This window comes from Myotis daubentonii, chromosome 6 (genome assembly GCF_963259705.1).
Source record: "Myotis daubentonii chromosome 6, mMyoDau2.1, whole genome shotgun sequence".
Taxonomy (NCBI): domain Eukaryota; kingdom Metazoa; phylum Chordata; class Mammalia; order Chiroptera; family Vespertilionidae; genus Myotis; species Myotis daubentonii.
The window spans coordinates 102,058,223-102,073,352 of NC_081845.1; the positions used below are offsets into that span (position 1 = coordinate 102,058,223).

The window sequence follows — 15,130 nt, forward strand, 5'->3', positions numbered from 1 at the left end:
TCCTGCAGACCTCCTGCTGGGCATGTGCCCACAAGCGAGGTATATGCCCTCGGCTGGAATCGGACCTGGGACCCTTTAGTCCGCACGCCGATGCTCTGTCCACGGAGCCAAACCAGTCAGCCGCCATTTTGAAAGGGCAAAGGTCAATCCCTCTCTTTTACCCTCTCTTTTACCGGCCGCCCCAAATCCCCCGTTTTAACTTCCCCGTTTTCGTAGCACAGAATAATACGAGTACAAAACATTGCACAAGTATACTTTTTACTACACAAAGGTGGATGAATACCTTTGTGTTGTTGGTGCGGGTGCGGGTGCAGGCGGGAGTGGGGGGAGGTGTGTGGGTGTGGGTGTGGGTGTGGGTGTGCTTCTGCGTGTGCGTGTGCGTGTGCGCGTGTGCGTCTGTGTGTGTAAAACCGCAGTCACGCACGGACACTTCTGGATCTGAATGGTCGGTCGGCATCCATGACCACCCTTCGGCCCCTGCCTTCTTGCAGACAGCGTGCCCCCTGCTCGTCCTTCCCCGCTCCGGTCAAGTCCAGGCACCTGGCTCCGGCTGCAGGAGGGTGGCTTGCTTTGGCGCTTCTCGGCCAGCCGAGGGCGGGACCAGCTCTTTGGCCCAGGCCCCAGTCAACCCAATCTCTGTTATCCACAGCCAAAGACTGTGTCAGGTCCAGGCCATCTGGTCGACCGCCCCTCCCCCACCCCCACCCCCCATCCCCCTCCCTCTGTGGATGAATGGCCAGGCCCCCGCCCAGAGACCAGGTTCGGGCCTGGCCATCTGGGCTTGCCGAAGCGTCAGAACGTTGAAAGGCTGCATCAGCGTGTTTTCTATGGAGGTTTTTTTGTTTGTTTGTTTTCCTTTTTTTTTTTTTTTTGAAGTTTTTTTTTTGTTTTGTTTTGTTTTGTTTGGAGGTATTTTGTTTTTGGAGGTTTTTTTTTTTTTTTTTTGTTTGTTTTGTTTTGTATTTATGATTTTTGTTGTTGTTGAGGGAAGTAGTTTCTTTGTTTGTTTTTTTGTTTGTTTGGTTTGTTGGTTGGTTGGTTGGTTGGTTGGTTGGTTGGTTGGTTTTGAATAGACCCATTTCTGTTTATTATGGCCAAGGTGAAAACGCCAGCTCCTCCACAATAGCTACCAGTAGAATTGATCCCCAAAATGACTAGGTACAGCACAGGTGTTTTTCGGAATTTTATTTTAATAAAATAAACGTTAAAGAGAAAACTTTGCATGAGTTTCCAATCCTATTTGAAAACAGAAGAAACAACTCCCCAATTGGCCACAGGTCCCCGCCAGCCCGCCCTCGGGAAGCACCGCGAGACGGTTTCCAGGCCTAGCTCCAGCACGCACGCACTGGCTGGGTGGTGCTTTAGCTGGTGTCCATCATGGCGTCGGAAGCGTCCAGCTGGGCGTCCAACTCCTCGGTGCCCCCCATCGGGTTGTAAGCGTCCTTCTGGGAGTCCCACTTTTTGGTGCCCCTCAGCGCGCCGCCAGTGTTCACCTGGGCGTCCAACCTTTTGGTGCTCCTCATGGAGTTGTAAGCGTCCAGCTGAGCGTCCAACTCCTCCGCAGAGATCTGTTGCTGTGAATTGCGTCCGGTGCCCCGGCCTGTAGCCCGGCTGCCTCCGCCCAAGCCTCCAGATCCTCGGTGTGGAGTCACCCCGCCCCTGTTGACACTCTGTACCGGGCTGCGCTGCGTGTGTATCTGTGAGGTGACGAGCTGGATGTTGAGGGGACGGCCATCCAAAGGGGCGCCGTGGTACTGTCTCATGGCTTCGAGGGCGTCTGCCTTCCGCGCAAAGTGCACGTGGCCTGTTCCCAGGCTGCGGCCGGAGCGGTCGTAGTGGACCCCGGCCTTCTTCAGAGGCCCGAACTCCGCAAACAGCTGCTGGACGTCCTCGTCGGACACTCCGAAGGCCAGGTTGGACAGAAGCAGCTTCCCCCCGGTCACCGGGCCGGCGCCCCTGCCCAAGCCCCTGCGGCAGCGGTCGTGTTGCCACTCGTCGGGAAGCTGTCTCAGCGGCCTGCTGTAGGGCGCCGGCCGGTTCCTGCCTCGGTCGAGGGCCGCCCGGTTCCGGAACGGCCCGCCGCCCCGGCTCACTGGAGCGGTGGTTTGCGCTCCGCCATTGCGGCCTCCCTGGGAGCCGGCCCGGCCTCGGTCCCGGCCTCGGTCCCGGCCTCGGTCCCGGCCTCGGTCCCGGCCTCGGTCCCAGCCTCGGTCCCGGCCTCGGTCCCGGCCTCGGTCCCAGCCTCGGTCCCGGCCTCGGTCCTGGCTTCGGTCCCTAGCCCCGCCGCTGCCGCCCCGCTGGCTCCGGTTCGGCCCAATGATGTCGTCCAGAGACATGTTGACTTTGTCGGCCATGGCGGGCCGGAATCGGCCTCAGATCGAGCCCGTGCGGGAAGCACGCCGGCCCTTCCCTTGCAGCGCGCGCGGGCGCCGGAGCTGTTCCTGAGCGGGCCCCAGATGTTGGGGTCCAGGCCCTGGGATTCCCAAAGGTGTGGACGGACTCCTCGCGGAAGCAGAAATGACACGCAGACAGCTGTTCAGACGGAGACAACAGAGTTCAGACGCGCCTTCTTCAGGGCTGAGAAGGTCTGTGAACCATAGACCCTGCCAGGTGCTGCCGCCCCTTCTTATATAGTCCCAGAGCGGTGGTGGGTGGGAGGAGCCAGAGAGGCCCACCAATCAGCCGCTCCCAGGAATGAAGCGTCACCGTTTGGGAGACCCCAACCTTAGGGTGGGGCAGGTGGCGCATCTCAAGGAAAGGTTCTCCTGAAAGTGGCTGCTATGCCTGGGGTGCTTGACCGGCGGGCGCCTCTTGGGCAGGCTCCTCCGACCCGGGACCCGTGAAGAGTGTTGGCGGGTTTTATTTTACTTTATGTTATTATTATTATTTTTTTTTATTTCTGTGCTCATTTCTCTTCATTCATTGCAATTGATTCTATCTCTCGGCAATGGACCCTTGAAAACATCCGTCCCATTTGCATGGGGGGGGAGGGGGAGTGGGAGGGGGGGTGTGCGGGATGGGGGAGGGGGAGACCGGAGACGCAAACCCACCGGACGTAGCGGCCCTTGGAGGTCATGGGAGGCAGAGGCTGAGGTGGATGTGAATAAAATGTGTATGCTTTCGTTACTTAGCTCTGAGCCCAGGACGCCAGAGGCCACCAGCAGTCAAACAGCCCCGTCAGAGAGCGGGGGTATAGATGTGTATGGATCTGTCCCTGTTCGTCAGTCTATGTTGTTCTCTGTATTCCACAAATGAGTGAGATCATGTGGTATTCAATTTTCTCTGACTGGCGAATTTCACTTAGCATAATGCTCTCCAGTTCCATCCATGCTGGCAAGAATTCCTTCTTCTTCCCACTTTATTACCGCAGTGTAGTCTTCCACTGGGTAGATGTACCACAGTTTTGTGTGTGTGTGTGTGTGTGTGTGTGTGTGTGTGTGTGTGTGTTCGTGTTGGTGTTTACTGCATTTCTGTGAAATGTTCCAGACACACACACCCCCCCCCACTCCCCACACTACACCCCCACGCCCCTAGAGGCATATCCCTGGAGGCATCTCCCTACAGAAAAGCAGCTTAGGGTTTGGCCCCTCCCTTGGGCGGGCCCAGGTGCCAATGGCACCTTGAGGGCTTCCAGTGTGGTGGGAGCAGGGACACCTTGCAGGCGACATGAACCCATCTCTGGAAGAGGACACTGAGGCTGAGTCAGGTGAAATTGATTTGCATAAACGGGTCAGTTCTCAGGAAGACGGGAAGCTGGAGTTGAAGAAGCTGAGGGCCAGGGCGAGGGTACCCTTCTGAACAGGGTGCAGAGTGGGGGCCTAGGGAGAGAATGCCATCTGTCTGCAGTCAAACAGCTTAGCCCTACCGAGGGAGGGCATGACTCGTCCCTGTGTCTGTGGGGCCCTTCGGAGCAGGGTCTGAGTGCGGCGAGTGCTTGTCTGTGCGTGACTGCGGACGTAAACACCCAGTCACGCACAGACGCTCCTTGATGTGAATGGTCCGTCGGCATCCATGAGCACCCTTCAGCCCCTGCCTTCTCGTAGGCGGCGCGCCCCCTGCTGGCTTGTCCTTCCCCCCTCAGGTCAAGTCCCGGCACCTGTTTCTGCCTTCCCCAGAGGTGGCTGCGGGAGGGTGACTTGCATTAGCGCTACTCGACCAGCAGAGGGCGGGACGGGCTCTTATGCCATGCTTGGGCTGGGCTGGGCCCTCGGGTCCAGCTCCCTCTCTGGATGAATGCTCAGGCCCCTGTCCAGAGACCAAGTACGGGCCGGGCCGCATGGGCTTGCCGAAGGGTTGAAAGCATTGAAAGGCTGGATTAATGTCATTACTAAGGAGGGCTTATTTTTTATTTTTATTATTATTATTATTATTATTATTATTATTATTATTATTATTTTATTTCGCGCTCCCGCGCGTGCAAGCCTGTGTGTGTGTGTGTGTGTGTGTGTGTGTGTGTGTGGGCAGGGCTGTTTTTTGTTTTTCTTTTAAGAAGTTGTGTGTGTGTGTGTTTTTAATTTTAAGAGGAGGGTTTTTGCCTGTTTGTTTGTTTGTTTGTTTTGTTTTGTTTTTTAAACCCAGTCAGAAGATCCAGTCTTCAAAGTGCATGCAAGCTGCTCCTTCCAGGGGGCCCGGACTGAATGTTCCAGGGCATCCCCAGGAAGGCCTGCAGGGATGGTGCCTCCCCATTCTGGAAGGTGTTCTGGACTCTGCCAAACAGGATGAAGTGTTTTGCCGACAGCCAGAGGAACCCGAAGTGGTTCTCATCGAACAGGATGAAGACCCCAGGGCGGCGCCTGGCGGAGACGAAGGTAGGTAAGTGCACACTAACGGTTTCCAGGACATAGGAACACATCCTGCTGGCTCTGGGGGTAATTCTGGTCTCTCGAGCCCACGTCCACAGCCAGAAGAAACGGAACGGGCTGCTCCTCCGAAGCTGCAGCCCTGGACTCCCCGACGCTGGGCTGGGCAGGGCTCCGCCAGCCATAGCCCTGGCTTTCCTCAGTCCCGTGTTCTTGCTGCGGCTGCGGCCGCGGCTGCTGCTCCCGGATCACCTGCTTGCCAGTCTCCTGGACCACAGGGGAGAGCTCTTTGAAGTTGCGGAAGATCTCGCCGTCTGGCGGGTGGATGCGGCGCATGAGGTGGATCTCTAACTTGGTGTTCATGCACTGTCCCGTGATGTGGGGGACCCTGGCATACTTCCCGCCATTTGGGCTCCGGTGACTTGGCAGCCGCCATTTTGCTTTTAAATATCTATCTAATGATCTTCTTACCGTGTGGAAGGAAGGGGGATAGAGAATTAGAAACCTCAAAGATGGAGAAACCTCAATCAGCTGCCTCCTGCAGACCTCCTGCTGGGCATGTGCCCACAAGCGAGGTATATGCCCTCGGCTGGAATCGGACCTGGGACCCTTTAGTCCGCACGCCGATGCTCTGTCCACGGAGCCAAACCAGTCAGCCGCCATTTTGAAAGGGCAAAGGTCAATCCCTCTCTTTTACCCTCTCTTTTACCGGCCGCCCCAAATCCCGCGTTTTAACTTCCCCGTTTTCGTAGCACAGAATAATACGAGTACAAAACATTGCACAAGTATACTTTTTACTACACAAAGGTGGATGAATACCTTTGTGTTGTTGGTGCGGGTGCGGGTGCAGGCGGGAGTGGGGGGAGGTGTGTGGGTGTGGGTGTGGGTGTGGGTGTGCTTCTGCGTGTGCGTGTGCGTGTGCGCGTGTGCGTCTGTGTGTGTAAAACCGCAGTCACGCACGGACACTTCTGGATCTGAATGGTCGGTCGGCATCCATGACCACCCTTCGGCCCCTGCCTTCTTGCAGACAGCGTGCCCCCTGCTCGTCCTTCCCCGCTCCGGTCAAGTCCAGGCACCTGGCTCCGGCTGCAGGAGGGTGGCTTGCTTTGGCGCTTCTCGGCCAGCCGAGGGCGGGACCAGCTCTTTGGCCCAGGCCCCAGTCAACCCAATCTCTGTTATCCACAGCCAAAGACTGTGTCAGGTCCAGGCCATCTGGTCGACCGCCCCTCCCCCACCCCCACCCCCCATCCCCCTCCCTCTGTGGATGAATGGCCAGGCCCCCGCCCAGAGACCAGGTTCGGGCCTGGCCATCTGGGCTTGCCGAAGCGTCAGAACGTTGAAAGGCTGCATCAGCGTGTTTTCTATGGAGGTTTTTTTGTTTGTTTGTTTTCCTTTTTTTTTTTTTTTTTGAAGTTTTTTTTTTGTTTTGTTTTGTTTTGTTTGGAGGTATTTTGTTTTTGGAGGTTTTTTTTTTTTTTTTTTTTTTGTTTTGTTTTGTATTTATGATTTTTGTTGTTGTTGAGGGAAGTAGTTTCTTTGTTTGTTTTTTTGTTTGTTTGGTTTGTTGGTTGGTTGGTTGGTTGGTTGGTTGGTTGGTTGGTTGGTTTTGAATAGACCCATTTCTGTTTATTATGGCCAAGGTGAAAACGCCAGCTCCTCCACAATAGCTACCAGTAGAATTGATCCCCAAAATGACTAGGTACAGCACAGGTGTTTTTCGGAATTTTATTTTAATAAAATAAACGTTAAAGAGAAAACTTTGCATGAGTTTCCAATCCTATTTGAAAACAGAAGAAACAACTCCCCAATTGGCCACAGGTCCCCGCCAGCCCGCCCTCGGGAAGCACCGCGAGACGGTTTCCAGGCCTAGCTCCAGCACGCACGCACTGGCTGGGTGGTGCTTTAGCTGGTGTCCATCATGGCGTCGGAAGCGTCCAGCTGGGCGTCCAACTCCTCGGTGCCCCCCATCGGGTTGTAAGCGTCCTTCTGGGAGTCCCACTTTTTGGTGCCCCTCAGCGCGCCGCCAGTGTTCACCTGGGCGTCCAACCTTTTGGTGCTCCTCATGGAGTTGTAAGCGTCCAGCTGAGCGTCCAACTCCTCCGCAGAGATCTGTTGCTGTGAATTGCGTCCGGTGCCCCGGCCTGTAGCCCGGCTGCCTCCGCCCAAGCCTCCAGATCCTCGGTGTGGAGTCACCCCGCCCCTGTTGACACTCTGTACCGGGCTGCGCTGCGTGTGTATCTGTGAGGTGACGAGCTGGATGTTGAGGGGACGGCCATCCAAAGGGGCGCCGTGGTACTGTCTCATGGCTTCGAGGGCGTCTGCCTTCCGCGCAAAGTGCACGTGGCCTGTTCCCAGGCTGCGGCCGGAGCGGTCGTAGTGGACCCCGGCCTTCTTCAGAGGCCCGAACTCCGCAAACAGCTGCTGGACGTCCTCGTCGGACACTCCGAAGGCCAGGTTGGACAGAAGCAGCTTCCCCCCGGTCACCGGGCCGGCGCCCCTGCCCAAGCCCCTGCGGCAGCGGTCGTGTTGCCACTCGTCGGGAAGCTGTCTCAGCGGCCTGCTGTAGGGCGCCGGCCGGTTCCTGCCTCGGTCGAGGGCCGCCCGGTTCCGGAACGGCCCGCCGCCCCGGCTCACTGGAGCGGTGGTTTGCGCTCCGCCATTGCGGCCTCCCTGGGAGCCGGCCCGGCCTCGGTCCCGGCCTCGGTCCCAGCCTCGGTCCCGGCCTCGGTCCCGGCCTCGGTCCCAGCCTCGGTCCCGGCCTCGGTCCCGGCCTCGGTCCCAGCCTCGGTCCCGGCCTCGGTCCTGGCTTCGGTCCCTAGCCCCGCCGCTGCCGCCCCGCTGGCTCCGGTTCGGCCCAATGATGTCGTCCAGAGACATGTTGACTTTGTCGGCCATGGCGGGCCGGAATCGGCCTCAGATCGAGCCCGTGCGGGAAGCACGCCGGCCCTTCCCTTGCAGCGCGCGCGGGCGCCGGAGCTGTTCCTGAGCGGGCCCCAGATGTTGGGGTCCAGGCCCTGGGATTCCCAAAGGTGTGGACGGACTCCTCGCGGAAGCAGAAATGACACGCAGACAGCTGTTCAGACGGAGACAACAGAGTTCAGACGCGCCTTCTTCAGGGCTGAGAAGGTCTGTGAACCATAGACCCTGCCAGGTGCTGCCGCCCCTTCTTATATAGTCCCAGAGCGGTGGTGGGTGGGAGGAGCCAGAGAGGCCCACCAATCAGCCGCTCCCAGGAATGAAGCGTCACCGTTTGGGAGACCCCAACCTTAGGGTGGGGCAGGTGGCGCATCTCAAGGAAAGGTTCTCCTGAAAGTGGCTGCTATGCCTGGGGTGCTTGACCGGCGGGCGCCTCTTGGGCAGGCTCCTCCGACCCGGGACCCGTGAAGAGTGTTGGCGGGTTTTATTTTACTTTATGTTATTATTATTATTTTTTTTTATTTCTGTGCTCATTTCTCTTCATTCATTGCAATTGATTCTATCTCTCGGCAATGGACCCTTGAAAACATCCGTCCCATTTGCATGGGGGGGGAGGGGGAGTGGGAGGGGGGGTGTGCGGGATGGGGGAGGGGGAGACCGGAGACGCAAACCCACCGGACGTAGCGGCCCTTGGAGGTCATGGGAGGCAGAGGCTGAGGTGGATGTGAATAAAATGTGTATGCTTTCGTTACTTAGCTCTGAGCCCAGGACGCCAGAGGCCACCAGCAGTCAAACAGCCCCGTCAGAGAGCGGGGGTATAGATGTGTATGGATCTGTCCCTGTTCGTCAGTCTATGTTGTTCTCTGTATTCCACAAATGAGTGAGATCATGTGGTATTCAATTTTCTCTGACTGGCGAATTTCACTTAGCATAATGCTCTCCAGTTCCATCCATGCTGGCAAGAATTCCTTCTTCTTCCCACTTTATTACCGCAGTGTAGTCTTCCACTGGGTAGATGTACCACAGTTTTGTGTGTGTGTGTGTGTGTGTGTGTGTGTGTGTGTGTGTGTGTTCGTGTTGGTGTTTACTGCATTTCTGTGAAATGTTCCAGACACACACACCCCCCCCACTCCCCACACTACACCCCCACGCCCCTAGAGGCATATCCCTGGAGGCATCTCCCTACAGAAAAGCAGCTTAGGGTTTGGCCCCTCCCTTGGGCGGGCCCAGGTGCCAATGGCACCTTGAGGGCTTCCAGTGTGGTGGGAGCAGGGACACCTTGCAGGCGACATGAACCCATCTCTGGAAGAGGACACTGAGGCTGAGTCAGGTGAAATTGATTTGCATAAACGGGTCAGTTCTCAGGAAGACGGGAAGCTGGAGTTGAAGAAGCTGAGGGCCAGGGCGAGGGTACCCTTCTGAACAGGGTGCAGAGTGGGGGCCTAGGGAGAGAATGCCATCTGTCTGCAGTCAAACAGCTTAGCCCTACCGAGGGAGGGCATGACTCGTCCCTGTGTCTGTGGGGCCCTTCGGAGCAGGGTCTGAGTGCGGCGAGTGCTTGTCTGTGCGTGACTGCGGACGTAAACACCCAGTCACGCACAGACGCTCCTTGATGTGAATGGTCCGTCGGCATCCATGAGCACCCTTCAGCCCCTGCCTTCTCGTAGGCGGCGCGCCCCCTGCTGGCTTGTCCTTCCCCCCTCAGGTCAAGTCCCGGCACCTGTTTCTGCCTTCCCCAGAGGTGGCTGCGGGAGGGTGACTTGCATTAGCGCTACTCGACCAGCAGAGGGCGGGACGGGCTCTTATGCCATGCTTGGGCTGGGCCCTCGGGTCCAGCTCCCTCTCTGGATGAATGCTCAGGCCCCTGTCCAGAGACCAAGTACGGGCCGGGCCGCATGGGCTTGCCGAAGGGTTGAAAGCATTGAAAGGCTGGATTAATGTCATTACTAAGGAGGGCTTATTTTTTATTTTTATTATTATTATTATTATTATTATTATTATTATTATTATTATTATTTTATTTCGCGCTCCCGCGCGTGCAAGCCTGTGTGTGTGTGTGTGTGTGTGTGTGTGTGTGTGTGTGTGGGCAGGGCTGTTTTTTGTTTTTCTTTTAAGAAGTTGTGTGTGTGTGTGTTTTTAATTTTAAGAGGAGGGTTTTTGCCTGTTTGTTTGTTTGTTTGTTTTGTTTTGTTTTTTAAACCCAGTCAGAAGATCCAGTCTTCAAAGTGCATGCAAGCTGCTCCTTCCAGGGGGCCCGGACTGAATGTTCCAGGGCATCCCCAGGAAGGCCTGCAGGGATGGTGCCTCCCCATTCTGGAAGGTGTTCTGGACTCTGCCAAACAGGATGAAGTGTTTTGCCGACAGCCAGAGGAACCCGAAGTGGTTCTCATCGAACAGGATGAAGACCCCAGGGCGGCGCCTGGCGGAGACGAAGGTAGGTAAGTGCACACTAACGGTTTCCAGGACATAGGAACACATCCTGCTGGCTCTGGGGGTAATTCTGGTCTCTCGAGCCCACGTCCACAGCCAGAAGAAACGGAACGGGCTGCTCCTCCGAAGCTGCAGCCCTGGACTCCCCGACGCTGGGCTGGGCAGGGCTCCGCCAGCCATAGCCCTGGCTTTCCTCAGTCCCGTGTTCTTGCTGCGGCTGCGGCCGCGGCTGCTGCTCCCGGATCACCTGCTTGCCAGTCTCCTGGACCACAGGGGAGAGCTCTTTGAAGTTGCGGAAGATCTCGCCGTCTGGCGGGTGGATGCGGCGCATGAGGTGGATCTCTAACTTGGTGTTCATGCACTGTCCCGTGATGTGGGGGACCCTGGCATACTTCCCGCCATTTGGGCTCCGGTGACTTGGCAGCCGCCATTTTGCTTTTAAATATCTATCTAATGATCTTCTTACCGTGTGGAAGGAAGGGGGATAGAGAATTAGAAACCTCAAAGATGGAGAAACCTCAATCAGCTGCCTCCTGCAGACCTCCTGCTGGGCATGTGCCCACAAGCGAGGTATATGCCCTCGGCTGGAATCGGACCTGGGACCCTTTAGTCCGCACGCCGATGCTCTGTCCACGGAGCCAAACCAGTCAGCCGCCATTTTGAAAGGGCAAAGGTCAATCCCTCTCTTTTACCCTCTCTTTTACCGGCCGCCCCAAATCCCGCGTTTTAACTTCCCCGTTTTCGTAGCACAGAATAATACGAGTACAAAACATTGCACAAGTATACTTTTTACTACACAAAGGTGGATGAATACCTTTGTGTTGTTGGTGCGGGTGCGGGTGCAGGCGGGAGTGGGGGGAGGTGTGTGGGTGTGGGTGTGGGTGTGGGTGTGCTTCTGCGTGTGCGTGTGCGTGTGCGCGTGTGCGTCTGTGTGTGTAAAACCGCAGTCACGCACGGACACTTCTGGATCTGAATGGTCGGTCGGCATCCATGACCACCCTTCGGCCCCTGCCTTCTTGCAGACAGCGTGCCCCCTGCTCGTCCTTCCCCGCTCCGGTCAAGTCCAGGCACCTGGCTCCGGCTGCAGGAGGGTGGCTTGCTTTGGCGCTTCTCGGCCAGCCGAGGGCGGGACCAGCTCTTTGGCCCAGGCCCCAGTCAACCCAATCTCTGTTATCCACAGCCAAAGACTGTGTCAGGTCCAGGCCATCTGGTCGACCGCCCCTCCCCCACCCCCACCCCCCATCCCCCTCCCTCTGTGGATGAATGGCCAGGCCCCCGCCCAGAGACCAGGTTCGGGCCTGGCCATCTGGGCTTGCCGAAGCGTCAGAACGTTGAAAGGCTGCATCAGCGTGTTTTCTATGGAGGTTTTTTTGTTTGTTTGTTTTCCTTTTTTTTTTTTTTTTGAAGTTTTTTTTTTGTTTTGTTTTGTTTTGTTTGGAGGTATTTTGTTTTTGGAGGTTTTTTTTTTTTTTTTTTTTTTGTTTTGTTTTGTATTTATGATTTTTGTTGTTGTTGAGGGAAGTAGTTTCTTTGTTTGTTTTTTTGTTTGTTTGGTTTGTTGGTTGGTTGGTTGGTTGGTTGGTTGGTTGGTTGGTTTTGAATAGACCCATTTCTGTTTATTATGGCCAAGGTGAAAACGCCAGCTCCTCCACAATAGCTACCAGTAGAATTGATCCCCAAAATGACTAGGTACAGCACAGGTGTTTTTCGGAATTTTATTTTAATAAAATAAACGTTAAAGAGAAAACTTTGCATGAGTTTCCAATCCTATTTGAAAACAGAAGAAACAACTCCCCAATTGGCCACAGGTCCCCGCCAGCCCGCCCTCGGGAAGCACCGCGAGACGGTTTCCAGGCCTAGCTCCAGCACGCACGCACTGGCTGGGTGGTGCTTTAGCTGGTGTCCATCATGGCGTCGGAAGCGTCCAGCTGGGCGTCCAACTCCTCGGTGCCCCCCATCGGGTTGTAAGCGTCCTTCTGGGAGTCCCACTTTTTGGTGCCCCTCAGCGCGCCGCCAGTGTTCACCTGGGCGTCCAACCTTTTGGTGCTCCTCATGGAGTTGTAAGCGTCCAGCTGAGCGTCCAACTCCTCCGCAGAGATCTGTTGCTGTGAATTGCGTCCGGTGCCCCGGCCTGTAGCCCGGCTGCCTCCGCCCAAGCCTCCAGATCCTCGGTGTGGAGTCACCCCGCCCCTGTTGACACTCTGTACCGGGCTGCGCTGCGTGTGTATCTGTGAGGTGACGAGCTGGATGTTGAGGGGACGGCCATCCAAAGGGGCGCCGTGGTACTGTCTCATGGCTTCGAGGGCGTCTGCCTTCCGCGCAAAGTGCACGTGGCCTGTTCCCAGGCTGCGGCCGGAGCGGTCGTAGTGGACCCCGGCCTTCTTCAGAGGCCCGAACTCCGCAAACAGCTGCTGGACGTCCTCGTCGGACACTCCGAAGGCCAGGTTGGACAGAAGCAGCTTCCCCCCGGTCACCGGGCCGGCGCCCCTGCCCAAGCCCCTGCGGCAGCGGTCGTGTTGCCACTCGTCGGGAAGCTGTCTCAGCGGCCTGCTGTAGGGCGCCGGCCGGTTCCTGCCTCGGTCGAGGGCCGCCCGGTTCCGGAACGGCCCGCCGCCCCGGCTCACTGGAGCGGTGGTTTGCGCTCCGCCATTGCGGCCTCCCTGGGAGCCGGCCCGGCCTCGGTCCCGGCCTCGGTCCCAGCCTCGGTCCCGGCCTCGGTCCCGGCCTCGGTCCCAGCCTCGGTCCCGGCCTCGGTCCCGGCCTCGGTCCCAGCCTCGGTCCCGGCCTCGGTCCTGGCTTCGGTCCCTAGCCCCGCCGCTGCCGCCCCGCTGGCTCCGGTTCGGCCCAATGATGTCGTCCAGAGACATGTTGACTTTGTCGGCCATGGCGGGCCGGAATCGGCCTCAGATCGAGCCCGTGCGGGAAGCACGCCGGCCCTTCCCTTGCAGCGCGCGCGGGCGCCGGAGCTGTTCCTGAGCGGGCCCCAGATGTTGGGGTCCAGGCCCTGGGATTCCCAAAGGTGTGGACGGACTCCTCGCGGAAGCAGAAATGACACGCAGACAGCTGTTCAGACGGAGACAACAGAGTTCAGACGCGCCTTCTTCAGGGCTGAGAAGGTCTGTGAACCATAGACCCTGCCAGGTGCTGCCGCCCCTTCTTATATAGTCCCAGAGCGGTGGTGGGTGGGAGGAGCCAGAGAGGCCCACCAATCAGCCGCTCCCAGGAATGAAGCGTCACCGTTTGGGAGACCCCAACCTTAGGGTGGGGCAGGTGGCGCATCTCAAGGAAAGGTTCTCCTGAAAGTGGCTGCTATGCCTGGGGTGCTTGACCGGCGGGCGCCTCTTGGGCAGGCTCCTCCGACCCGGGACCCGTGAAGAGTGTTGGCGGGTTTTATTTTACTTTATGTTATTATTTTTTTTTTCTTATTTCTGTGCTCATTTCTCTTCATTCATTGCAATTGATTCTATCTCTCGGCAATGGACCCTTGAAAACATCCGTCCCATTTGCATGGGGGGGGGGAGGGGGAGTGGGAGGGGGGGTGTGCGGGATGGGGGAGGGGGAGACCGGAGACGCAAACCCACCGGACGTAGCGGCCCTTGGAGGTCATGGGAGGCAGAGGCTGAGGTGGATGTGAATAAAATGTGTATGCTTTCGTTACTTAGCTCTGAGCCCAGGACGCCAGAGGCCACCAGCAGTCAAACAGCCCCGTCAGAGAGCGGGGGTATAGATGTGTATGGATCTGTCCCTGTTCGTCAGTCTATGTTGTTCTCTGTATTCCACAAATGAGTGAGATCATGTGGTATTCAATTTTCTCTGACTGGCGAATTTCACTTAGCATAATGCTCTCCAGTTCCATCCATGCTGGCAAGAATTCCTTCTTCTTCCCACTTTATTACCGCAGTGTAGTCTTCCACTGGGTAGATGTACCACAGTTGTGTGTGTGTGTGTGTGTGTGTGTGTGTGTGTGTGTGTGTGTGTGTTCGTGTTGGTGTTTACTGCATTTCTGTGAAATGTTCCAGACACACACACCCCCCCCACTCCCCACACTACACCCCCACGCCCCTAGAGGCATATCCCTGGAGGCATCTCCCTACAGAAAAGCAGCTTAGGGTTTGGCCCCTCCCTTGGGCGGGCCCAGGTGCCAATGGCACCTTGAGGGCTTCCAGTGTGGTGGGAGCAGGGACACCTTGCAGGCGACATGAACCCATCTCTGGAAGAGGACACTGAGGCTGAGTCAGGTGAAATTGATTTGCATAAACGGGTCAGTTCTCAGGAAGACGGGAAGCTGGAGTTGAAGAAGCTGAGGGCCAGGGCGAGGGTACCCTTCTGAACAGGGTGCAGAGTGGGGGCCTAGGGAGAGAATGCCATCTGTCTGCAGTCAAACAGCTTAGCCCTACCGAGGGAGGGCATGACTCGTCCCTGTGTCTGTGGGGCCCTTCGGAGCAGGGTCTGAGTGCGGCGAGTGCTTGTCTGTGCGTGACTGCGGACGTAAACACCCAGTCACGCACAGACGCTCCTTGATGTGAATGGTCCGTCGGCATCCATGAGCACCCTTCAGCCCCTGCCTTCTCGTAGGCGGCGCGCCCCCTGCTGGCTTGTCCTTCCCCCCTCAGGTCAAGTCCCGGCACCTGTTTCTGCCTTCCCCAGAGGTGGCTGCGGGAGGGTGACTTGCATTAGCGCTACTCGACCAGCAGAGGGCGGGACGGGCTCTTATGCCATGCTTGGGCTGGGCCCTCGGGTCCAGCTCCCTCTCTGGATGAATGCTCAGGCCCCTGTCCAGAGACCAAGTACGGGCCGGGCCGCATGGGCTTGCCGAAGGGTTGAAAGCATTGAAAGGCTGGATTAATGTCATTACTAAGGAGGGCTTATTTTTTATTTTTATTATTATTATTATTATTATTATTATTATTATTTTATTTCGCGCTCCCGCGCGTGCAAGCCTGTGTGTGTGTGTGTGTGTGTGTGTGTGTGTGTGTGTGTGTGTG

At 57.0% G+C, this 15,130-nt stretch overlaps 3 protein-coding genes across 3 annotated transcripts; all 3 read right to left on the reverse strand.

The window, feature by feature from the left end:
• Window positions 1-1,361: 1,361 nt before the first annotated feature.
• On the reverse strand, window positions 1,362-2,354 carry LOC132237660 (THO complex subunit 4-like). The gene is made up of 2 exons (XM_059702279.1): window positions 2,255-2,354; window positions 1,362-2,092 (listed from the first exon to the last, which is right to left on the reverse strand). The coding sequence occupies exons 1-2, from the start codon at window positions 2,352-2,354 to the stop codon at window positions 1,362-1,364; spliced, it is 831 nt and encodes a 276-aa protein (XP_059558262.1).
• A 4,347-nt stretch (window positions 2,355-6,701) lies between these two features.
• On the reverse strand, window positions 6,702-7,694 carry LOC132237661 (aly/REF export factor 2-like). Its single transcript, XM_059702280.1, has 2 exons — window positions 7,631-7,694; window positions 6,702-7,432 (listed from the first exon to the last, which is right to left on the reverse strand). The coding sequence occupies exons 1-2, from the start codon at window positions 7,692-7,694 to the stop codon at window positions 6,702-6,704; spliced, it is 795 nt and encodes a 264-aa protein (XP_059558263.1).
• Window positions 7,695-12,037: 4,343 nt separating this feature from the next.
• LOC132237662 (aly/REF export factor 2-like) lies at window positions 12,038-13,030 on the reverse strand. Its single transcript, XM_059702281.1, has 2 exons — window positions 12,967-13,030; window positions 12,038-12,768 (listed from the first exon to the last, which is right to left on the reverse strand). The coding sequence occupies exons 1-2, from the start codon at window positions 13,028-13,030 to the stop codon at window positions 12,038-12,040; spliced, it is 795 nt and encodes a 264-aa protein (XP_059558264.1).
• Window positions 13,031-15,130: the final 2,100 nt, after the last annotated feature.